At 58.4% G+C, this 24,586-nt stretch overlaps 1 protein-coding gene across 1 annotated transcript; it reads left to right on the top strand.

Moving 5' to 3' along the window:
* Nucleotides 1-1,093: 1,093 nt before the first annotated feature.
* On the top strand, nucleotides 1,094-24,268 carry srfbp1 (Serum response factor-binding protein 1; the record flags this gene model as incomplete). Its single annotated transcript, XM_037316356.1, has 4 exons — nucleotides 1,094-9,449; nucleotides 9,516-19,371; nucleotides 19,747-22,600; nucleotides 22,763-24,268. 4 exons carry the CDS (start codon nucleotides 1,094-1,096, stop codon nucleotides 24,266-24,268), a joined length of 22,572 nt encoding a protein of 7,523 aa, XP_037184716.1.
* Between the last annotated feature and the right edge of the window lie 318 nt (nucleotides 24,269-24,586).

The raw sequence follows: 24,586 nt of genomic DNA, 5'->3' as shown, positions 1-24,586 counted from the left end.
GGTGTGCGAGTGTGGCGGACGGCAGTGTGGGAGGTGTGCTGTCATCTGAGGTCTGAGACTCGGGGGGCTGCCTGCTCGGTGACGAGGATTCGTGATTTGTCTTTGCTGCTGTTGCTGGTGGTGGTCGAGGAAGCCTTTATGGTCGACGTGGTTCGAGCCACCTGTGATGTGGTGATGGCCAGCGTCTGTCGTACGCAGGAGTCGAGAGTCGAGACTCGAAAAAAAAGGCAGACAGCACGGCGCAATATCCGTCCAGTGGTTCAAAGTATTGCAGCAATGGAGCCTGGAAGTGAGCAGTATCCGTACCACCAAGTAGCTTGAGCTCGGAGGCCTGGAGACAGGGATGTCGGCAGCTTGGCTCTGCTGGGGGGTCTTGTTTCAACCAATCCTGGCTGTTTCCTCGCTTCTCCTGGTCCCCGGCTGCCAATCTTACGCAGCGAACATGTCCTAGGTCGTCTCGCCTTGTCCCGTCGCGGGCGGCGGACTGAGGTGCTGCTGGAACTTTTACAGTGGATTCAGCATCAGGCCCAGGTCTCCCCCTCCATCCCTCCCCCAAAAGGCTCCAACTTGCCCCAAGCCTGTCCAAGCAGACTCCTCCGCTCCTCCCACCCTGGACCCTGAACCTTGGCCGATTACGAGCAGCGAGGTTGGCCCGACAAGTCTGGGTTAGTGCAGATTGCAGCTGCTTTTTCAGCACTCAGCACCCAGCACCACCCAGCACCACCCCCGGCGACCCTGACCCCTTCTCTTCCACCATCCAAACCATCCAAACCATCCACCCACCCATCGTCCCAGAACAGATCCCCAGCCACCCTCCTCCCCCACCCGGCCTTTTTTTGCCAATCTTCTGAACCCCCAGGATGAGCTTCACGGCTTGTCCCGGCCGCTGCTTGCTGTGAAAAACAAAACAATAACATCACCGGATTATCGCAATCAGCCTTGCAACAGCCCCTCGAACATCGTTGCGCCGACCTGAAGGACCCCCGCGCATACATCTAGCAACCGTACAATTAATTATCCCGTCATTCAATCGCGCGCAAACCAATCCACGACAAATGCGCACCACGGGGTCCCAATCGCCGCTTCAACCATGATGCGTGGTGATCCACGTCGCCGGAGCCCGGAGAGCTCTAGGCGGCGAAGAAAGGACCGGCGTGATTCTCGCGAACAGCTTGCCTCCGCCGCCGCCGCCCCCTCCACTGTATCCAGCATGCCAGGCCCGTCTGCTCAACCACAGCAGTACCCTTATTCGCAGCAGCAGCAACAGCAGCAACAATACCAATACCAACCCCAGACATACTCTCCGTCGCAATACTCCCAATCCTACGCCGAACCCCAAAGATACCCCGATCATGAAAGCTACGCTCCGAGACCTGAGCGATACGAACAACAACAACAACATCATCATCATCATCAACAATACCAACAGCAACAATCGTACGGGAACCCCCAGAGATACCCAGAACCCGAGCGATACGCCCAAGCTGAGAGATATTCTGAACCCCCCCAACAATATGCCGAACGCGATCGATATGCCGGCTCCCAAGCATCAGCATCGGCATACACCGAGCCTGCGAGAACGCGCCCGCGCGGCGGCTCGAGTTCGTCCGCCTCGTCATCCACTTCGTCGTCCCTCCTCAACGTTTCGGCCAAGGCTCCAAGGTTCGGCGGTGTCTTTAGCACTTTTTGGAGGGCCCCCTCGGAGCAGCGTGAGCGACGGCGGAGGAAGAAGCAAAAGGCTCGCATCTTCTTCGCTACGAACTCGTCTTCGTCCTCGGTCAACTCCGACCTGGCCTACGGCCGCGGCTACATTGAACGCGACAAGAGCCAGGGTCCAACCCCCGCGGCTTCTGCTTATGCCAGTCCCGCCATGTATCGGAATGAGCCTGCGCCTACTGAGGTCCGTCAGCAACCACCACCGCCGCCTGAGCCGCGGCCCAAGACCGACGATGAAGAAATCCTCGAGATTGGCCGCCAGTTGCAGGACATCGCCAGGAGGCAGAATGAATCCGACAAGCGCGCCGCCGGGAAGTCCCGTGCGTCCCAGCTGGCTGGTGCCGCCGGTATAGCCGGTGCAGCTGCTGCCTTTGGTCACTTCCGCAATCACAAAGCGGGCGGCAAGAGTCAAGCGGGACCTTCGTCGAAAGTGCAGGAGTCTTCCTCTGACGACGACTGGGAATCCGCGTCCGAGGATGAATCGTCTACGGATAGTTCCGACAGCTCAGATGGCGGCGGCTTGGCTTACGGCTTTGACAAGCCGTCCAAGTCTGCTAGGATCTCGGCCGAGCCTCCTGAGCAGATTCAGCCGCCTGGACGGAAGAACACCGTCGTCGACCCGCGTCTCTTCGGCCCTTATAACTCTCTCCGCGGCGCCGTCAAGAGCCCCTGTGGCTTTGGCGAACAGGACGATCCTCGATCTGCAGGCTCGTTCCGCCGTCATCACGAGGAAACCGTGGCACAAGTCCAGTCACCCAAGACCGAGAAGAAGTCAGTGCAGCAGCCGATGCAGCATGTGTATCCCGTGCCAACTTCGGACCCAGACAAGTTTGACTTTGACCGCGCTTCTGTGACCTCGTCTAGGCAAGACCTCCCACAACAGTCCCGACCCGCCCCTGTTCCCCTGCAGCAACCTAAGCCCATTGTCCCGGTCTCATCCAAGGTTTATGATGCGGACAGATATGTAGAGCCCCGGACTTTCAAGCGCCAGACGCCCACGGGCAGGAGCCCTGGTAGGATCCCCGTCGAGACAGCCATTGCCGGTGCTGGGGCCGCGGCCGCGGCCATTGGCGTGGCCATGGCTAACCGTAGGGACTCTGCCGATCAAGTTCAACGTCACGACGAGCGCCGGAGTGAGGCCTGGGAGAGGCGAGACCACGCCCGCGAGTCTCGGGACAGCCGTCGACCAGACGAGCGGGTAGATCAGCCTGTCAAAATTGAAATGGACGACCGTGAACGCCGCGATCGCAGCGAACGCCGGTCATATAGGCATAGCCCCGTCGAGATCATCGACCAACGAGACAAGAACCGTACCGCCCGCGGCGATGCCCCTCCCGAGCCGACCAAGAAGCCGGAAGCACGTCCAGATGCCCGTCCAGAGGTGTACCGGCTGCCGAAAGGTGACGAAATCCGAGTAGAGTATGACCCGGAGGAAGATCGACAGCGCCGAGAGAAACCCAAGGAGCCACGTAAAGATGAGCGTAAGCCGGAAGTCGTCGAAGAACGCCGGGATGGGAAGCGGGTAGAGAAGCAAACTGACTTACCCCGAGATCATCATGGGGTGGAGCAACCCGAGGTCCCCTTTACACAAGCCCCTATTGACCCTTTCCAGTTCCAGGTCGCTGACGACGCTTTCCAAACACCGAAATACGCGACGCCCAAGAACGCCACGCCCAAGAGGCCGCTGACTCCCCAGGTCGTGACTGTTGATCGCGAGCCTAATTTCGACGATTCGCCCCCGAGGAAGCCCGACTACTCGGATTCACGATTGAGCCGCAAGGATTCTTTTGAGCTCGAGCAAAGGTTGGAGCAGTACCAGCAAGGCTTCAGAGACCGCTCGAGAACGCCGGAACCCCGCCGTCGCAGAGACTCGTTCGAAGAGGAGAAGCACGCCGCCAAGGCAATTTACGACGAGGTCAAGCATGCCACTGCGCCCGTAGCCGCGGCCGCTCTTGCTTCTGCAATTGCCGTAGAGGAACAGAGATCGCGAAAACATCGTAGTGAACATGTCACCGAGGATGGCTCGCGTACCAGCTCCCAGGCTGCGAGAGACGCCGTCCAGGAAGAGGCCGACAGGCATTACCGGGAGACCGTCCTTGCTCGCAAGATTGCCGAGGACGAAATTCGCTCTCGCAGCTCCTCGCCTCATGACGGGTCCGTTGTAGGCAAGTACGATGACGACAAGCGACCTGAAGTGGTCACCATCGTGACACCCCCGGAGATGGACCATCCTCACGACAAAAGCCCCTACGACGCGCCAAACGCGGATGTTCGTATCGACCACGTCATAATACCAGACGAGCTCGCCCGTTTCCGTCTACCGGAAGGCCAGCTTGGTCCTGGGTCCACGCATATCTTCCGGTCTCGCGACCCCTCTTGTGAGCGCGAGCGGCCTCTATTGAATCTCGTCCTCCCTACACCTAATATCACCCCCCGCGCCACACCTGCCCCTGAGCAGCAGAAGGAGGCGAACCGTGAAGCGAGACAAGAGGAAAAGCCGAAGAAGAGCACACGTGAAGAGCCAAAGCCTAGATCCGTAGAGGTGACTGCAACTCCCGCGGATATCGCCCCTGAAGTCGTTCCTGAACCAAAACAAAAGGTTGTCGAGAGACCAACGACACCCACGGCCAAGTCGGTGACCTGGGGCGAGAATGAGACCAAGAGTTTTGAGATTGAGAGCCCCGAGCCTCCGAAGAGCGTGCCCTCATCCACTTCTCCCAAGAAGTCGAAGAAGCGCTTCGGTAAGAGCACCCCGTGGGGCGTAATCGCCGCAGCCATCGGCGGAGCGGGCGCTGCAGCGGCAGCTACCTCCGAGGTTCACGATCCTTTCGAGGAGAACAAGACGACGGAAGACAGGGAGAGACACAGCCCACCGCAGTCTCCCAAGTTCCGAGCCGTCGAGCCTTCCTCGGAGCCTGCCGTTTCCCCCATCCATCCCAAGGTCACCACCTCGTTTGAGGATGACTTGCCTCCTGCGCCAGGCCCGAAGCCGTCCAGTCCACAAACCTCTCAGATGCCCGGGGCGTTTGCGGATGATTTGGAGTTCGCGTCCGTCCTCGCTGCTGGCTTGCAAGACACTGGATTTGACCCCAACATTGTCATTGACAACCCTACCTACATGCGGCGTGATAGTCCGCCGGGCCAGAATGAGCCAATCTACCAGCAACCTTACGTAGAGACGGTAAATGACCTGGGAATCTACGGTCCTGAGAATATCGGGCAGCCCACAGCCACCCGCGAGCCAGGCCACGTCATTAGCGAGGTTCACGACACCCCCGTGGAGAAGGATCTGAAAAACGGCCATGCTGCTTTCGACACTCTCCCTAGAAAGTATCGTGATAAGGGAAAATCCAAGGAGACCGAAGCCTTGCATGAAGAGCCTGCTGGCGACGAATCTGAGCCTGGTAGGAAGCTCAGCAAGAAAGAGAAGCGCAAGCAGAAGGCCGCCAAGAGACAGAGCGTCGAGAGCGCGCCGGAGGAGACAACAGAGGCGGTAACACCGCTGGATCCTTTCTCACAAACGGCGCCCGAGCACGATTGGAACGACGACAGGTCTCAGAGCCCCTCAACCGTTGTATCAACCGTTGTGTCGGTCGGTCCCAAAGTTCGCGACCCTCTTGACGACCCCCTTTGGAATTCGCCGTCGTTTTCCCACCGGGACCGTCCTGTTGAAGAGCCAACATACGATTCCCGCCGTTATGTTGACGAGCCAACTTACCAGTCCCGCCGCTCCGATGAAGTGCCAACGTATGACTACCGCCGTTCTGCTGACGAGTCAACTTCTCGGCGCCAGTCTGAAGAGCGAAGATCCCCCCCGACCACCCGATCCCTGGATGATTCTCCTTACGCTGGCACCTCTTTTGACGAACTGCCTTCTATCCAAGACACAAGATCCTTTGACGAGTCTTCTTCTCTCTACTCTCAGCCTTCTGAGGTGCCAAGCTCTTACGTACGCTCCCGCGATGAGCCATCTTCCCAGGCGCCGGCGTCATCTGGGACACCCAAAGCAGATGACGACGCCGCAGCCCCAACGAAGTTGAGCAAGAAAGAAAAGAAGAAGAAACGGTCTTCCAGATCAGACATTGTTGTGGTACAGGAGGATGGGAAAGAGCCGCAGGAGATCATTGTTGAGGAGCCGCGCAGCTATCGCGAGGAGCTGCCCGAGCACAACGACACTGCTCCGACAGAACCTCGCGAGAAGGACGATGACCCGTTGGACTCGCCAGTGAAGAAGAAGAAAAAGTCCAAAAAGTCCAAGCAGAGCTCTGACGAGTGGACCGACGTCGAGAAGCAGATTGAGGACGTCTCTGCCGGCGGGAGAAGCTCGCCCACCAAGCCTGTGGACGACTGGGACGATCGTCCTGCCAAATCGCGGCGAGATCGATCTAGGATCGACGACCAAGACACAGGCTCTGTCGTGTCCGATTCGACACCGCGGCGCAGCAAGTCAGATCGCCGCTCCAACGGCAGCCGTTACGAAGAAGACGACGCCAAGTCTGTGGCATCGGACGGGTCCGGCCGTAAGAGACGTAGCCGCGACGACAAGAAGAGTGTCAAGGACGATGACAAAAAGAGCACCAAGGAAGAAGAGAAGCGCGGCAGCAGCGGGTTCTTTAGCCTGTTTAGACCGGGAAGCGGAAACAAGGACACATCTGTAAAGGAGGAGAAGTCTTTTTTAGATAATGCCGGCACCCTTGGCGCGGGTGCCGGCTTGGCGAGCGCCGTGGCAGCTTTGGGCTCCATGATGTCCCGCTCCAACGCCACCGAACCTCAACCGGAAGAGTCTGAACATTCTCGTTCTTTGGAAAGGACCGCCAGTACTTCCTCAGACGTGGACATTCTCGACCCCGAAATCACACAGCGGACAATCAGGCCAGCCATCGACCCGCAATATGGCGACCTCCTTCCCCTCCCGCCTAGTCCTATGCCGCCGAGCACTCCTGGTTCTCCAACGGAAGAGCTCGGCGACCTCCCTGCCCTGCCTGACAGCCGGCCAGAAACGCCTCCAGAGGAGCGGAGACGACAGCACGAGATGAAGACGCATGTCCGGCGCCGCAGCAACTTGGACACCCCGCACAAGAGCCCAAGCCAAACTGCGGTGCCCTTCAAGCTGCGGCTCGGACAAAGGTCCAGCCCATCATCTCCAGGTAATCTGGGACACGCAATCTCTCCCATGACTTCTCCGACGGCTCCAACGGCCCCGGAGAACGCCCTGTCCCGGCGTCCTTCCATCAGACCATTCTCGTGGGAGAGCAGCAAGGAAATTAAACCGCTCTACCTGCTCGAGCAGGCTCGCCAGGAGCACGCCGCTCAGTCTACGGAGCCACACGTAGACTTTCCGGGGCTGCCACCCAGCGAGCCCTCGTCCCGAGAGTTCCCTGCACCGCAGTTTGCTCTCCGCGAGAACGACGTGGAGTACTTCCGCCAGCTTCAGGCCTCACCTTTCGAGCCTGATGAGCGCCGTGTCAACACGGATGTGTTCCGCTCTCCGGCTGCACGAGACCAGTTCAGCTCGCAGGAGACAACGCCGCAAGCACTGCACCATACTCGTGCCATGTACCGCCCTGAGTCCCCTGCTCTACCTGTCGTTCCAGACCTAAACAGACAACTGGAGCTGTCGGGGCGTGACCTGGCTGCGCTACCTGTTCTCCCTGCCAGCCCAGCAAGTACGGTAACTGAGCATGAAGCTGCAGTGCCTGCCGAGCCGTCTTTGGAGCGCGCAATAGCAGATCTACCTCCTCTATTTGACGATCCAGAGTCTCAGCCTGGGTTGGCAGAGAAGCCCAGAGGCCCTGTTTTCCTCCCTGAATCGCCCGCACTTCCCGCCATGCCTGATGCAGCCAGGCAACTGGAATCTTTCGAGCCGATGGACCTGCCATCTCTTCCCGCTAGTCCTGTGACAGATCAGGCGCCTTCTCCTGTTATGCAGTTCCACGACGCGGAAGATTTCCCTGCTCTTTCCACAAGTCCATTGGCTGAGGACGCGTACGAAGCGCCGCATACTGTCTCCAAATTCCTCCCTGAATCTCCTGCTCTTCCGCCCGTCACAGAGACCCATCGAATCGATCTCCCAGACCATTACTTTGAGGCTTTGCCTGTTCTACCTGCCAGCCCCAAGGTAGAGCCTCGAGCTTCGCCCAAGAGCGTCCGCTTTGCCCCCGAATCTCCTGCGCTTCCTATCCCAGACAACGCCGAAGGTTTTGGTCTCCCAGCACATTACCTCGATGAATTGCCTGCCCTCCCCAGCAGCCCTGTAGCAGATTATCAGCCAATCGCAAAGGGCGTCAGCTTCGCACCCGAGTCGCCCGCGCTTCCCTCGGTTGTAGATGCTGCACGGCTAGACATTCCCGAGTACGATCTTGCAGAGCTGCCCAGCCTTCCCGCCAGTCCGGTCCTGGAACACCGGGACCGCGATATTGGCCCTAAGTTTGCACCCGAGTCTCCAGCTCTGCCAGCGTCCCCAGACAAGTTTAGAGATGTCATCTTCCCGGTCGACTCAGTAGACCAGTTGCCTGCTCTGCCTGGCAGCCCTATACTAGAGCATCATGAACCTGCTCCTACCATCAGCTACGCGCCGGAGTCTCCATCCCTTCCCACGTGGCCAGGCACAGGCTTCCCCTTGCCAGAGCAGCTCGAGACAGACCTGCCTGCTCTTCCTCTCAGCCCTGTTTTAGAGCAGCAGGACCCTCCAGCAACAATCACCTATGCTCCAGAGTCCCCTTCTCTCCCCACGATTCCAGAGACATTTAGGCATTTCGACACACCAGCTTACAATGTGGTAGAGTTGCCTTCCCTTCCCGCCAGCCCTGTGGCAGAGCACGAGGCCGTCAGACATATCTATGCACCCGAATCCCCGGCTCTCCCCTCATTTCCTGGCGCGAACCTATACTCCCCAGAGCAGCAGCTAGAGGATTTGCCTTCTCTTCCTGGTAGCCCTGTGGCCGAGGACGTGTCGAAGAAATTCACGTTTGCACCTGAATCGCCCGCTCTTCCCGCGGTTTCAGGCGCAGGTTTTTACTTCCCTGAGCAGCAGTTAGGAGAGTTGCCTGCCCTCCCTGGAAGTCCTTCAATGGAGCCTTTTGTTACGGACCGTGAGGAGATCGCCCCTCCAAGGGTCGTCTACGCACCTGAATCGCCGGCTCTTCCCTCCGTCCCAGACACGGCTATCTACTTTCAGGAGCAGCAGCTGGACGATTTACCTTCCCTTCCCGGAAGCCCTGTAGCGGAGCCCCTTGTGATGGAGCGTGAGGAGCCTGCCCCTCCTAAGGTTGTTTTCGCACCTGAATCGCCTGCTCTCCCTTCAGTCCAAGCTGTGGGTTTCCACTTCCCAGAGCAGTCTTTGGAGGAGCTACCTGCTCTACCCAGCAGTCCTACAACGGAGCCTATTGTAATGGATCGTGAAGGGACGAATGCCCCAAGGATCACCTTCGCCCCAGAATCCCCCGCCCTTCCCCCACAAGCCGACTTCTACTTTCCAGAGCAGCCCATGAAAGACCTACCTGCTCTGCCTCCTAGCCCTGTGGCAGAACCTGAGGATCATTCAAGAGGCCCTGCACTTGCGCTCGAATCGCCCGCGCTTCCTCATCTCCCGGACGCATCTCACCAGCTGTATGCCTCTGATCACCAGCTAGAAGATTTGCCTGCTCTGCCGACCAGCCCTGAGACGTTACCGGCGGTCGGGACACTTCCAGAGCCAGAGCCAGAGCCAGTTGAGGTCACCTCCAAGGACAGAAGTTCGTATCTCCTGCACATGACGCCCCCGTCTATCGTCAAGAATCTAATGGAGCGTGACCTTCCAGACACACCGCCGAGCCCCACGCCCACCAGGTCTTTGGATAGATCCGAAGCGACAGCTAAAGTTGAAGAGGAGAGTCTCTCCGATGCGCATGACGTCGCTCTTGGCGCCGTTGCAGGCGGTGCGGCAGCCGGGCTTGCTACGACTATTCTCGGCCATGGCGACCAGGCCGAGGGCAAAAAGCAGTCCGACCCCGACACCCAGAGCTTGGAAAACTTTGGAATGTTCGAACCGGCAGGGCCACTTGCTGGAACGAAACTGTCCAAAAAGGCTAAAAAGAAGAAGAGAAAGAGTAAGGCGCTGTCTATGGACGAGAACGCTGCCCCGACGGAGGCCGCCACTTCTAACGAGCCACCAGCCGAGAATGCCGCCTTGCCGTCGAATGACAATGCTCCTGTCAGCCCGATTGACAAGGACCGACGGCAGTCAATCGATGCTCCTCGCGAGATGCCCGCAGAAGAGTCTGCACCTCCTTCTGGTGAGGTTGGCACCGAGGCCCCAGCTGAAGCTCCCTCGACAGAGGCCATCCCGAGCGAAGCCGCTCCCACTTCGGAAACGCGCGCTGCTGAGGTTCCCGCACGTGAAGAGGCGCTTTCAACGGAGGCTCCATCGGTTGTGGCCCCTCCCGATGAGGTCTCCATGCCCATATCCCCTTCATCTAAGCCACATGAAGAAGATCTCCCCTCATCGACTCACCCCAACCTTGATCCGCCTGCCAGCAGCAATGTCTTGTCCAACGACGATACGCCTGTCTCAATCGCCCCAAGAGATGGTTTGCCCCCACCGGTTGAGTCCATCCAGCGTGAGACTCCTTCCGATGACGTCGTCCGTGGAATCGAGAGCCTAATATCAAGCGCCAACGACAATGTGCGCGGTGAAGACACTCCTGGGGAAACTCAGCCTGAGATGTCCACTGTTGAGAGCAAGGCGCCCGTTGATGCTGAGGCCTTGGAGACTGCCCCTGTTGAGCCTTCTACAGCAGACGTTCCCGCCGAAAAGAAGCTGTCCAAGAAAGACAAGAAGAAACTCAAAAAGGCTCAGGCTCGGGCGTTGGAGCTTGAACATTCTGCGAAGCCTGACGAGGAACGCGACCAGATCGAGTCTGCCACGGAACCAGTGCCAGATCAATTGCCAGAGGACAACTGCACATCCTCCCTTGCCGACGACACGCTTCCCACGCCTGAGACTGAAGCACATGACTCTGTGGTTGAGGTGGAAGCTGCTGTGGCTGACGCTGATACTGGTGGTCCAGCCCTTGAGACTGAGCAAGCACCCCAGCTGCCTGAGCCACAAGCCGCGACTTGGCTTCCCAAAACCGAAACCACCGTTCCCGCTTCTGTGCCACAGACCGACGAACCGGCTCTCTTGCCCGGCACAGACGGTTCATCCTCAGCGCCGACTTCCGGCGAGGGCAAGGACGTCAATGAAGCCGAGCAGCCTGTTGCGCCTTCAGTCACCGAGCCTTCATCTCCCGAGACACAGAAGAGCAAGAAAAAGAAGAAGAAGGCAAAGAAGGCACCCGATCTGGATGGTGAAGTCAAGTCAACGTCTGAGGCCAGTGAAACCAACCCCGTTGCCTCCGAGCCAGTGACGCCATTCCCGGAGCAGGAAGTGTCGGCCAAGCTGGATGAGAGCCCCTCCACATTCGAGTCCATAGCACCAATTGCCCCGTTGCCCGACGCGGAGTCTCAACTTCAGCACATTCCTATCTTGGAACAAGATGACAACCAGTTGGCACGGGGAGATGATGTGGCAGACTCGTCGGCTCCATTTGAAGAGGACGTGGAGAAGACAGCCAGCATCGACGAGCGTATATTGGAGTCTAAGCCTACCGTTGAAGCGGAAGAGAAGCCTGCGACTCTCGAGAACACTTTGTCTGGTCGTAGCGAGGACGTTCCCACATTGCAAGACGCGCCTGCTGATGGTCAGCCTTCCTTGGGGCCACAAGTTCCAATTTCTGGCTTGGAAGAGAAGTCGGCCAGCTTGGACGACGATTCGGCTCAACCACAAACGGCCCCCGGTGAAGACGAGGCAAAGCCCGGCAACACGGAGGACGACTTGCCACTGCCGCCGACTCTGCCTGCGGACGATGTCCAGCCTGCGCAGGAACCGACGAGTGCCGTCCGTGAGATCGCAGAGCCGGCAGAGACATCGCCCACCCCCCCTTTCAAGGACCAGAACCTATCTTTGGCGGCTGAAAATGAACACGTTGAGGCCAAACCTGTCTTTGAACAGGAAACTCCTGTTGCAGACGTCTATGCGGACCTTGCCGAGAACCCTGAATTGCCTTCTTCAGAATCACGTGGATTGGATCTGGAGGCTACGCCCACCAGCCCCATGGAAGCTACTTCAGACAATGTCTACCCCGGCACACTCGAGGACAGGTTCCCCAAAGGATCGCAGCCCACAACCAGCGAGGCAGAGACCGCTAAAGTTCCCGCGGCGGAATCTGGCCCCAAAGAGGATCCCCTCTCTACTTCTGAGCCTATTGACAATGTCCCTTCCACGACCCATAGCGCAGCTGAGCTTCCCGAGCTTTCCGAGCCTGGGCCAGCGAGCACGCAAATACCGTCCGCCGAATCTGCTCAGCCTGAGCAATCGGAAAAGAAGAAGAAGAAAAAGAAGAAGAAGAGCAAGGGACCCTCCCTGTCCCAGTTGGACGACATCCTGTCTATGGAAATCACACCTGTTCAGACCCCAACGATGGAGACTCCTCCTGTCGTTCCTCAAGCTGCTGAGACTCCGTTAACAGAGACTCCAGCTGTTGAGACTCCTTTAGTCGATAATCCTGTAGTCGAGACTCCTATCGTTGAGACTCCTACCGGTGAGACTATCGTTGAGACTCCAGCTGTCGAGACTCGTGATGTCGAGGCTCCTGTGGTTGATAACTCTGTAGTCGAGACTCCAATCGTTGAGACTCCTAGGGGTGACACTGCTGTTGCTTTCGACGAAGTAGACACGGCTTCCCAGATGACTCCAGCCCCTGCTGAGGACCCTCCTGTTGAACCCCCTGCTTCCAACACTCCATTTGGTGAGACTACAGTCGTTGAGACTCCTGTGATCGAGAACCCCGTAGTTGAGACTCCTATTGTTGAGACTCCTACAGGCGAGACTACTGTTGAGATTCCGGCTGTCGTCGACAACGCTCCTGTCGAGATTCCTGCTGATATCGAATTCTCCACCGAGGAGACCAACCTTGTTGTTGAGACTCCAGCTGCCGTCGAGACTCAAAGCATTGAGACTCCGGCTGCTGTTGAGACTCCGGCCATGGCTGGTGCCCCCGAGGAAAAGGCGCCAGATTTCATAGAAGAGCCAGCCCCGGATACGGTCTCTTCGATCGAGAAGGGATCCGACGAAGCTCAGGGCAATGACCTGGATGCTGCAAAAGAGCATCTGGCCGTCACCGCAGAGACTCAAGAGCTACCAAGCAGCACGTTGACAGAGTCAGTCGGCCAGGCTGACAATGTATCTCCCCTGTCAGAAGAGCCTTCACCATCTCGCAAGAACGAGGTCTCAGAATCCGACGCTACTACTATCATCCCTCAAGATGAGCCCGTGGAGCCTGCAGCCAAACCCGAGCAAGCCCCCATGGCCGAAGAGACGGCGACAAAGGAACCAGACGAACCGGAGACGGCTATTCGCGAATCTCAAGAGCCTACAAACGCCGAAAGCAACGATGAGGCTTTTGCAACGCCGCCGCAACGCCCCATCACCATCGAAACCGAAGATGACGCGCCTGGAAGCCTTTCGCAAGAGCCCACCCTTCTCGACAGCCAAATTGACGCGGTCGATACTAAGCCGCAAGAGCCGTTCATTGAGAAGGAGCAACCCCGCGATGTTGAGACGCCAGTCGAACCCGACTCGCCAGTCGAGTCCAAGAAGAGCAGGAAAAAGAAGAAGGCAGCGGCAGCAGCAGCGGCAGCCGCCGCGGCTGCAGCCCTACAAGCAGCCATCGAGGACACTCCTGGAGACCAGAAGGACCAGAAGGAGGCAAAGGACGAGACAATCACGGACAAGGGCACGAGCATCACACAAGACAAGACGGGAGACACGGAATCACCGCCGCCTGAGCTCCCGACAAGCGGAGAATTCGCTACGGACGTCAAGATTTCAGAGGAGGCGGACGCAGGGCCAGCTGTTACCAAAAAGGGAAAGAAAAAGAAGAAGGGCAAGAAGTCATCAACCTTGGACCCGGAGCCTGAGAACAGCCCGTCCACAAGTATCCCCGAAAGCACGGCAGATGTAGCGAATACAATGGACAAGTCCGCTTATGTTTCCTCTCCGCCGAGAGAGCCTGTCAGTGACGAAGCTCGTTTCCCGCCAGCAGAAAGCTCGACCGAGGCCGAACCTGCTGCAATTACGGGCGAGCAAAGACGAAAATCCGTGACGTGGGCACCTGAACTGGGATCCGCCGCGAACAATTCCGATCTTCCTCTTCAGGAAGCCGGCCACGGCTCGGAATGGCAACCTGAGGCGGCGACGGCCCCGCCCCCAGCCACCGGAGAGCTACAAACGACGGAGCCAAGCGAACCTGAGGATCGATCGGAGGCAGAGAGCCCTCCTCGGGCAATTGGTGAGGAGATGCAGGGTTCGGACACGATGGCTGTCGACGAGACAAGCGAAGGTGTGGCGCAGAAGGATCTCGACCCAGAAAGCCAAGCTCAAAGGCACCCTGCAAGCGAGACCACCCAGGCGCTGCCCCAACAGCACGAGCACGAACACGCGCACGACATTGCTGCTGCTGACCCCATCGACTACTTCCCGTCATCCTCTGGGCTGCACGCAACAACGCGGGGAGCCACGAGGAGCGACGCTTCAATTCCCACCGCCCAGCAGGCCTACTTCCCCTCCGCCCACAGAATGCTGCCCGCAACTGGCTCGTCCAGCAGTGGTGCGGCCAACCGGAAGGGCGGTGAGACACTGGAGGGCGATGAGCAAGCGGAGCAGGTGGCAAGCAGCGAGGCTGATGCAACATCGGACGCCGAACATGCTGAACAGGCGGGCCGTTCTGGTGCCATTGGCAAACCATCTGCGACAGCAGACGCCCAAACGGGAGAGGTTGGCACCAGCGACCCCGGCCTGCATGCCATTGTGGAGCCGGACAGTGGGCCAGGGCACGACAAATCACTGGTCGACACGCAAAACGGGCGGATGACGGATGCAGAACCCGTGGGACCGGCCCTCACCGACTCGGCCCTGGAGGCTGGTGGCCCACAAAACACCCCGGTCCAACCCTTGGCCAACCAAGACTCTAACCCGAAGATCCCCCAACCTTTGCCCTCCCACGCCGCCTCCAGCAGCACCTCGCCTTTGGACGAGGTACCCAGTCCCCGTCCCCGTCCCCGTTCCCGTCACACTCCCAGCAGTCCCAGTTGGTTGGAGCGTGCCAAAAATTCTGACGCGGGGATTATCGATCCCGCCGCCGCCGCCGCTGCATCAGCCGAGTCTCGCCCGGAAGACTTCAATCTCAACGACTCTCCCTACGTTGGGGATTCCAGAGAACACAAGGCCGAGGAAGAGCAGCACCCCGTTCCCCGCGCCACCGATGCTGCACTTCCGGGTCAAACTGCCGCCCCGGAATCACTTGGTGAATTCATCGCCTCGGAGCCGCAAGTAGACTCATTGTCGGAGACCGTTCCAGGCCCTGAACCCACAGGGATTGTGAATGCTGGGAGCACCACCCAGAGCCCCGACGAGACTGAGACACAGCCCGAGGAGGGAGCTGACGTCTGGTCCGAGCCCGCAACCCCAAGCAACATGTCCAAAAAGGACAAGAAGAAGGCCAAGAAGGCAAAGGCCGCCGCCGCCGGAGAGCCGGACGATGTTGAAGACACCCAAGCACCGGATGTGGATGACAGGCCCTCAGCTGCTGAACCCGGTGCCTCGGCACCGATTGAGTCATCGGCGCAGCCGGAGCCGGCTTCCATCCCGGACGCTGCCAGCGCTCCCGGCGCAGAGGACATTGCGCTGTGGGCTGGTGATGACGGATGGGCAATCCAACCTAACAGCAAGAAAAGCAAAAAGGACAAGAAGAAGAAGCGCGCCGCAGCTCAGGCAGCTGAGGATGCTGACGCGGTGGTAGCGCAGCCCGAAGAGTCTTCCTCAAAGCCCGAAGAAATTGTTGCTGAGCAAGCGCTCCCGTCCCCACCAGCACAGGAGGATGAGAGATCTCCAAGTCTGGAAGATGCAGTAAATGAGCGCCAGACTACCGCTGGGACTTCCGACGTTCCCCTCGAGACCTCTGAGGCTGTTGTCGAAGGCGTGCCCGAAGATGTTCCCGGCGTGTCCCGTGTTCCTGATGTCCCGCATGATACAAGCGCTGGGGACGAGCAACCGCAAGCACCTCAAGAAGCTGATGATGCTGGTTCGACAAAGAAGAGCAAAAAGAACAAGAAGAAGAAGCAGCAGCAGCAGAGCTCTGGTGGCGAAGAAGCCCAAGGCAGTCTCCAGGACCCAACGCGGCAGGACCACCAGCCTGGACATGGGGAAAGCACATCCACTCCCGCGCCTGCCCCACCTGTCGACACCTTGCCCGCCGACGCAGAACATCTCCAACTCTCCAGGGACCCCCAACCCCTTGACGATGCCTTGCCCGAGGATTCATCAAAGGCCTCGACCCAGGAAGACACCCTCATTCTCGACCGCCCAGAAGACGCACCAAACCCAGCGTCCATCTCTCAACCGCCGCCGGATGCTGAGGCTGAGGTCCCTCAGGAAGCACAAACAATGCCTCCGGATAGCATTGCCGACACCACTGTTCTGGCAGAAGATGAGTTTCCCGTCATGACCAAAAAGTCGAAGAAGGACAAAAAGAAGAAGAAGGGCCTCGAGACCCCAGATGAGCCGATTGTGACGCCGGCGACTGAGCCAGTCGTAGAACAACCAAGCCCGCCGCAGCAGACTCCAGCGCCAGAGTCACAACCCGCCCCGGCTGAAGTTCCCGCCGTCGACGAGCCTGCCTTTGAGCAAGTCGACTCGTCTGAACAAGCTCGGGTGCTCGAGCCTGATGCACCATCCTTCAGCACGCCTATGCCCGCGGAAGAAGCCCATCCGTTGGAGGAGGAGGAACCCATCTCCCCAAAGAAGTCGAAAAAGGACAAGAAGAAAAAGAAGAAGGGTGCTTCCGCTGACATCCTCGCGGAGCAACCCCTGCCTACGGAAACGGAGACCCCACCTGCCCCCGAAGCCGCCCTTATTGGACAACCCGAACAGATGGTGATGCCAGAGACTGAAAGCACTCCCCAGCCAACAGATGTCTTCACTGAAGACGCGACTACTACGACTGACGAACCCCAGCCCCTGCAAGAGGAGGTAGCGCGCGAGCAACCCATGGACACCACGCCTGATGACGAATCAGTCAGACAAGAGAGCTCTATTCATGACGCCATTGTTGATGAGGCCACCCCAGCTGTGATTGCTGAGCCTTCACAGCACGAAGATCCCATGGATCTGGATGTTGCCGCAACGGAAGAGCTGTCTAAGGCAGATGTTCCCCCCGTCGCCGAGACCGCCCTAGCGGACACTGTTCTTGATCCCACGCAGACAGCCGAGGCGCCGAAGCCGGTCACCGTCAACGCAGAGGATGAGTTCCCTGTCCCGGAGAAGAAGTCGAAGAAGGATAAGAAGAAGAGCAAGAAGGCCCAGGAGGCTCAGGTGGAGCCATCACTTGAGGCTGAGCCTCCGGTTGAGCAGTCTCTTCGGGAGGAAACAGTGGCCGCCGAGCCCGAGCCTGCGAGTGCCGCTGTGGAGCCAGCCGAAGAGGTTCCGATTTTGGAGGAGGAGAAGACGCCGATTCAGGAACCCGAAATCATTGAGACAAGCCAGCCAGTGGTTGCCGAGGATGAGTTCCCGCTGCCAGACAAGAAGGCCAAGAAGAAGAAGAAGGGACAGGCTCTTGAGATGATCGAGCCGCAACCCTCACCCGAGCCTGCTGCCGAGTCTGCCGTCAACCCTGTCAATGAGCGCTCTCTTGACATTCCTTCGGACAATGTTCCCTCGGCGGAAGACATCTCCCAGGAGCCACCAACGGACACGCCGGCCGACCTGAATGATGTCCAAGAGCCTGCCACCGAGGCCCAAGATGTTCCGCTTCCTGACGCGGACACGCTCAAGGAAGACGTTGCCCTCGAGGCAGATAAAGCGCGCAGTGACGAGGCAGACACATTTGATATCCCGGAGGGCCAACCTTCTCTCCCACTAGATGATGAGCCCTCTTCGCCCAAGCTTTCCAAGAAGGACAAGAAGAAAAAGAAGAAGGCCAAGCTGCAGGATGATTCAAATGTTCTTTCTGATGCTACGCCGACAGTGGAGGTTCCCGAGGAACCTCTTCCCAACGTCCAAGAGGCGGCACAGGCTGACATTACTGCTCCTCCACTCGAGTCCACGCAGCCGCCTCAGGAGACATCTGCTGATCTTATCGAGTCCACACCGCCGTCTGAGGAGGTCCCCGCTGTTCCTGCTTCTAACGCGACAGGCCTCACAGCTCCCGCGACATTACCAGCCGAGGACTCCATGGATGTGATGCCTTCGCAATCGGCCGAGACGGATGTCGTCCACACCCAGGAGTCCACGGCTCCCCAGCCTGAACAAGAGGTTCCCTTGACGCCCAAGAAGTCAAAGAAGGACAAGAAAAAGACGAAGGGGTTGTCCATGGACGATGCCGCTGTTGAACAAGAAACCTCGAGGTCGCTGCCTGTTGCCGACGGCGCATCCGACGATCTCCCAGCAGCAGCAAACTCGCCAGCGGCTGAAGCGCCTACCAATAACCCTGCTGAAGCTTCTATCCCGGCTCCCATCGAGCCAGTCGTTGAGAAGGCTGAGTTTCAGGATGAAATGGCCATCGATGTAGAACCACCCACAACTGTCGAGCAGGCACCGCCTACGTCAACGTCGGACGCTCCCGTCATTGTAACGGAAACTCTGCCCGAGCCGGCCCAGCCGGTGGAAGAGATCGTTCCGGTTGCCCCGGATACTGTAGACCAACCGACAACGACATCAGCGCCAAAGCTTGAAAGCGTCAATGACGTGCCCTCTGCCAGTCTGGAGGATGCCATACAGGCCAAGGAAGCCGCCGTCGCCCTACCAGAAAATGACTGGCCCGAGACATTGCCTGCCAAGAAGTCAAAGAAGGACAAGAAGAAGAAAAAGTCTCAGGCGCAAAACGACCTGATGGCGTCTGAGGCTGCCACCCCTGCGGGACTGGCGGTGGAAGAGTTTAAGGAAGAAGAGCCGGCCGTCTCCACTATAGAGGAGGCCAAGATCCCGGACATCGCCGCACCCGACGTTTTCCCAGATGAGAAAAACCTCTCCGAACCCCTTCACGTCGATGCCAACATGGGCCTGGTTCGCGAGATGGAACGTCCCCATTCTCCCGCAGACAAGAACCTGGGAAAGCAGGAGACGGCGCCGGCAGAAGAGAAACAGCAAGATGCCACGACTGACGCTGCATCTTTCGACCCTCTGGCAGCTTGGACAAACGAGTGGTCGAGTGCTCCGACAAAGAAGAGCAAAAAAGACAAGAAAAAGAAGAAGCGGCAGAATCAAGTACTTGAAGATGCCGAAGTTGCCACTCCCCAGGAGGACGATATCACGTCATTCAAGCCAGAGAGCGAGCCGTCCACCGCTGCCGATTCTTTCAATAACCCCCCTACAATCGCCGAACCCTCGGATGCCATCTCCAACCCCCCTTCACCGGCGCGGGCCCGGACACCAGCTCTTGCGGAGCAATCCATTCTTTCAGTCAGGTCTCGATCTCCTGACCTCAAGGAGCACTCGGTTCTTTCGAGAAGGTCTGAATCGCCTGATCTTGCAGAGCGCTCGCTTCTTTCTGGGCGGTCCCGAACTCCTAATTATGCCGAGCAGTCAGTTCTTTCTGGACAGTCTCGATCTCCTAATTATACGGAGGGGTCACCTCGTTCGAGAAGGACCCGGTCTCCTGGTTATACAGAGGGCTCACCTCGTTCAAGAAGGTCTCGGTCTCCGGGATATACGGACGGTTCATTCCTTACCAGGCGATCTCGATCTCCCAACTACACTGAGGGCTCACCTCGTTCAAGAAGATCTCATTCTCCTGGTTATACGGACGGCTCATTTCTTACCAGACGGTCTCGATCCCCTACCTATGGGGATCGGTCGCTTCTTTCTGGACGGTCTCGGTCTCGCAACTACACAGAACACTCACTTCTTTCAAGAAGGTCTCGATCGCCCAATTATACAGAGGGCTCATTTCTCACTAGGCGGTCTCGATCTCCTAACTACACGGAGCACTCGCTTCTTTCTCGACGGTCTCGACGATCTCGATCCCCTAATTACACGGAGCATTCCAATATCTCTGGACGATCTCGATCTCCCAACTATGCGGAGCGCTCGATGCTTTCAATACGGTCTCGATCTCCTGATTTTGCGGAACGCTCAATACTCTCCGAGCGACCGACCGAGAGTGTTGCGCAGGAAGACGACGACCGGGAGAGCAGACATGACAACAGCAAACCCCAAAGCCCCGCAGCGAAAGACCGAGCCCACTCAAGTGCAAGTCATCGACAAGACGTCAATGCCGACGTCGTTGGTTCGCGTCCCGCCTCGCCGACGGCAGCCTTGAGCACTTCGAGAAGTATGGACCTCCCAGAAGCCACACGTTCGTCTCTGGACGTGGTCGACCTCGGCGCATGGGACGTTCCAGTGACCAAGAAGTCGAAAAAGGGAAAGAAAGGCAAGAAACAGTCGATTCCGGTTGAATTAGAATCTCCACAAAACATTGACCCAACGCCTGCGCCAAACGCCGACCAAAGCCTTGCGCTGGAGGGTGCCGACAACGTGGGATACTTTGACAAGGAACCCCTCGAGGAGAATAGGAGTGCGTCCGCGCCGCCTCCTCCCGAGACAGCAAGTACTCTGCTGACCCCAGCGGACACCCCTCGGCCAGTCGATGCTACAACGCCTTCTCCCAAATCATCCACGTCCGCGGATGTTGACTTGACGCCGGCACAGGAGACAAGCAGAGTCGTGCACGAAGTGCCCTACGAACAGCCCGACAAGCGGAAGAAACTGAAGACCAGGGAGCAGTCCAACACACTGTTGCCGGAACCAATCTTTAGCTCCCGCGATATCGCAGCTGTGGACCTTGAGGATCACGGCAGCCAGGAAGACAACGCTGCCGAGCAAGTTGGCACGATTGCAGATGTTTCGTTGCTTCCGACATCCGCGCCGGACGCCCCTGAACACCAGGGCCCTTCGGAGCCAAACGTAGACAGGGACGTTCCTGAACATCATGCTACATCAGCGCCGGACGCCTCTGAACACCAAGGCCCCCCGGAACCAAATGTAGACAAGCAGGTTCCTGAACACCCTTCAGGGACTCCATCTGCTCTCGATATTGCCGCTTCATACCTCGAGCACAAGACTGATCACGACCCCATTGAGACTACCCGGGCCACGAACCCCGAAAAGCAACACCAAGATAACGGCTCATCGAAGCTTGGTGTCGCGGCTGGCGCGGCGGCGATTGCGGCGGCAGCAGCAACCCTCGCCAAGTCTAGCAGCGCCAAGAAGAAGGGAAAGAAGTCCAAATACGCAGACAAACGCAGCTCGCAGGAGGACGACTTGTTTGACGATCAATCGCTGTGGGAAGACGCCGACAAGAAGCACGTTAGTGAGGCTGCAAACGCAGAGGTTGAGAAGTTCTGGGGCGGTGAAGAGCCGCAGAGTGCGTCTGCTCAAGGGGCGCCAGCCGAGCCGGATACTACGAAGGATGAGGAGCATTACAAAAGACAAGACACGGCGATGGAGGAGGATGATGTTTTTGCTCCAGACACGAAGCAAAGAGATGGCCCGCCCATTCGACAGAACCCAGTCGAATCTGGCAAATTGCCGTCACCGAAGGAGAAGGAGGAATATTCAAAAGGCATGCCTAGTCTGACAGCGCCTCTGAAGGAAAAGGCCCTAGACGACAATGTCGAAAGCCCTGTACTGGGGCGAGAGGAAAAGCCTGAAGAGATCCCATCTGCTACTGAAAGGGACACTCGCCAATCGCTGGATCCAGAGCCAAGCACGATGACTAGTGATCTGGACGAGGCCGTTGATCGCGGCTTCGAGGCCGAGTCTCGCCGCGATCTCTCCAGCGTCCTCTCATCCCGAAGCCCCGAGCCATTCCACGAGACAGGAGGTTTCCGAAGCCCGGTCCCAAGCATCCTGCCGCCAGTCCAGGAGGAGGCTCACGAAGAAGCTGAACCTCAGCCCAGATCTCTCCCCAAAACATCATCTCGGAGGGCACTACGCACACCAGAGCCCCATCGTGACAGCGCGCTGAGCTCAGGCTCGTCTCACCCTTTCCGCAAGAGTGGTCTCGACAGCCAAGTCGAGCGGGACAGCGGTGTCATGCGCGACTGGCAAGAGACAAGTTCGCAAGGGCGCGAGGCTCAGCGCACGCCCGAGCTGTCCAGTCACCGTGAGAGAAGGAGATCTCGTGAAGCAGAGAGGGCAAAATCGCCATCGGTCAGAGACCTTATCCGACGATCGCCTTTCGCCGAGGACGAGACTCGCGACTATCCGATGTCCAAGACGCCTGTTCTGCGCGACCCTGGCAGCCGGCAACTCGATACCCCAACTCCGGAGCCGCACAAGATGCGGCGCATCAGCCCAGAGCTGGAGAGGAAGCGATCCAAGTACCAAGACCTGGCCTCTGCGGCGCTGGCCGGGGCTGCGATCAGCAGCACGTCGTCACCGCGCAGCACGCCCCCGCCCGGCAATCGCAGCGTCTCGGAGCGTGTTGCACGGCTGCAATCGCCCGCGCCGGTCGAGCCCCCTGTAGCGCGCAGATCCATATCCAATAGCAGCCTCTCGCGGCACAGGCGGGCCTTGGGCTCACAAACACCGGAGCCACTCAAGTTCCGGCCTGAAAGCCCAGGCATCATCTCTCGCCCAGCCACTGCCACCCCTCCTCTCCGCCGCCGGACAGACAGGCGCATGAGCGGAGACCTGCGATCTCTCAGCCAACGAAGTCAGCAAGACCTCACCCAGGACCCGACCAGCTCGTCAAACACCCCCGTCGCCAACGAGGGTCGTGTCCGGACCAAGGACATGGCCGACGTCTTTGTAAGTTCATCCCATCTTGGACATTTCCTTTCCCGCACAAGCCATCCCTGCGTTTGTTTTATTCTCGTGTCTTGCCTCCCCGACCGGCTGGTTCCAATTGAGTTTTGGCCTGTGCAGCCTTGCTCAATCCTCACCGACTTTCCACTGACCCGGCCTCCGTAGGATGGCTTTGGCGAGGGCCGCATCGGCTCCCCCCGCTCGCCCACTAGACCACACAGCATGCGTCGCCGTCAGAGCATGCAAGTCCTCGAGCTCGAGTCTCGCGTCGAACAGCTCCTGGCCGAGAACCGCATGCTCGCCGATGCCCGAACCACCGCGGACACCACCACCACCAGCAATCGCGCTTCAGCTTCAGGCATCCTAGCCGAACGCGACGCCGAGATCGACGTCCTCAAGCAGTCGCTCGAGTTCCTACAAAAAGAGGTCGCTCGCTTGACAGAGGTCAACGAGGGCCTCAACAGCGCCAATGCCCAGCTTGCTGCCCAACACAACGAACGCTACCGTTCATTGGAGACGCAGCATGCAGACACGTCGCGACAGCTGGACGAGGTTCGCAACGAACACGGCCGCTTCCAAGAGTCGCTGTCGCAAAAGGATGCCGAAATCAGCAAGCTGCGCTCCGAGCTCGACGCTGCCAAGGACAAGATCCGCCAGATGCAGCGCCAGATTCTGGCCGCCAAGGGCGCCGATGCCGACTTTTTGAACGTCAAGGACGTCGACCATTTCGACCACCGATGCCAGCAGCTGTGCTCCCACGTTCAGCAATGGGTCCTCCGGTTTTCCAAGTTTTCCGACATGCGCGCTTGTCGGTTGACGAATGAAATCAATGATGAGAAGGTCATTGACCGACTCGACAACGCCATCCTCGATGGCACTGATGTGGATGCCTATCTCGCCGACCGCGTGCGACGCAGAGACGTATTCATGTCCATGACGATGAACATGATTTGGGAGTTTGTGTTCACCCGTTACCTCTTTGGCATGGACCGCGAACAACGACAGAAGCTCAAGTCGTTGGAGAAGCTCCTCACCGAGGTCGGCCCTCCCCAGGCCGTCCGACAGTGGCGCGCCGTCACCCTGACGCTGCTCTCCAAGCGCCCGAGCTTCAAGCACCAGCGCGACCTCGACACCGAGGCCGTGGTCCAGGCCATCTTCCAGACGCTGTCCAAGGTCCTCCCTCCCCCGTCCAACCTGGAGGACCAGATCCAATCACAGCTGCGCCGCGTGATGAGAGAGGCCGTCGACCTCTCCATCGAGATGCGCACCCAGCGAGCCGAGTACATGATGCTCCCGCCGCTGCAGCCCGAATACGATGCTGACGGCGAGCTCGCCGAGACGGTCACGTTCAACGCCGCCCTCATGAACGAGCGCAGCGGCGACAAGTCCCTCAACAACGAGTCTCTCGAAGGCCAACACGCCGTCGTCCGCATCGTCCTGTTCCCTCTTGTCGTCAAGAAGGGGGACGACGCTGGCAACAACGATGACGAGATCGTTGTGTGTCCCGCCCAGGTGCTGGTGGCTCGGCCCAAGGGCAAGTCTGTCCGCTTGTTCACGCCCGGCAGCGAGGTTGGCGGGTCGGTGATTGGCGGCAACGCGGCAGCGACACACAGCGAACTCAGCATGGGCACTTTCCTGCCCGAACAAGCGTCGAACGTGCGATCCAACTAAACACAAGGGAGAGTGTGTGTGTGTAATTATGGGAAATGGTCGAAAGGTCCAAGGATTAGAAGGAAACGGGTTGGTACATTATCAAAAAGAGAACGAAGCTTACGACACCTGAGGCTTCATGGGATGGTTGCACAACGATACCTCTTGGGTTTTTTTTTTTTTTTTTTTTTTTTTTTTTTTTTTTTTGGTCATGACGATTTTTCCTACTGCGCGATGTCACTTGCTTCCTTCGCGGTAATTTCTACTTTTGTAATTGGGCCTTTCTAGACCGTAACGAATAATGATGAGCTCATTGAACGAGTGCCTCTTGTTGCCCGT

Source organism: Colletotrichum aenigma (assembly GCF_013390185.1).
Source record: "Colletotrichum aenigma strain Cg56 chromosome Unknown KSG_Cg56_contig01, whole genome shotgun sequence".
In the NCBI taxonomy this organism is placed as follows: Eukaryota; Fungi; Ascomycota; class Sordariomycetes; order Glomerellales; family Glomerellaceae; genus Colletotrichum; species Colletotrichum aenigma.
The sequence above is the reverse complement of the archived record's forward strand: the minus strand, read 5'-3'. Positions and strand labels throughout refer to the sequence as shown.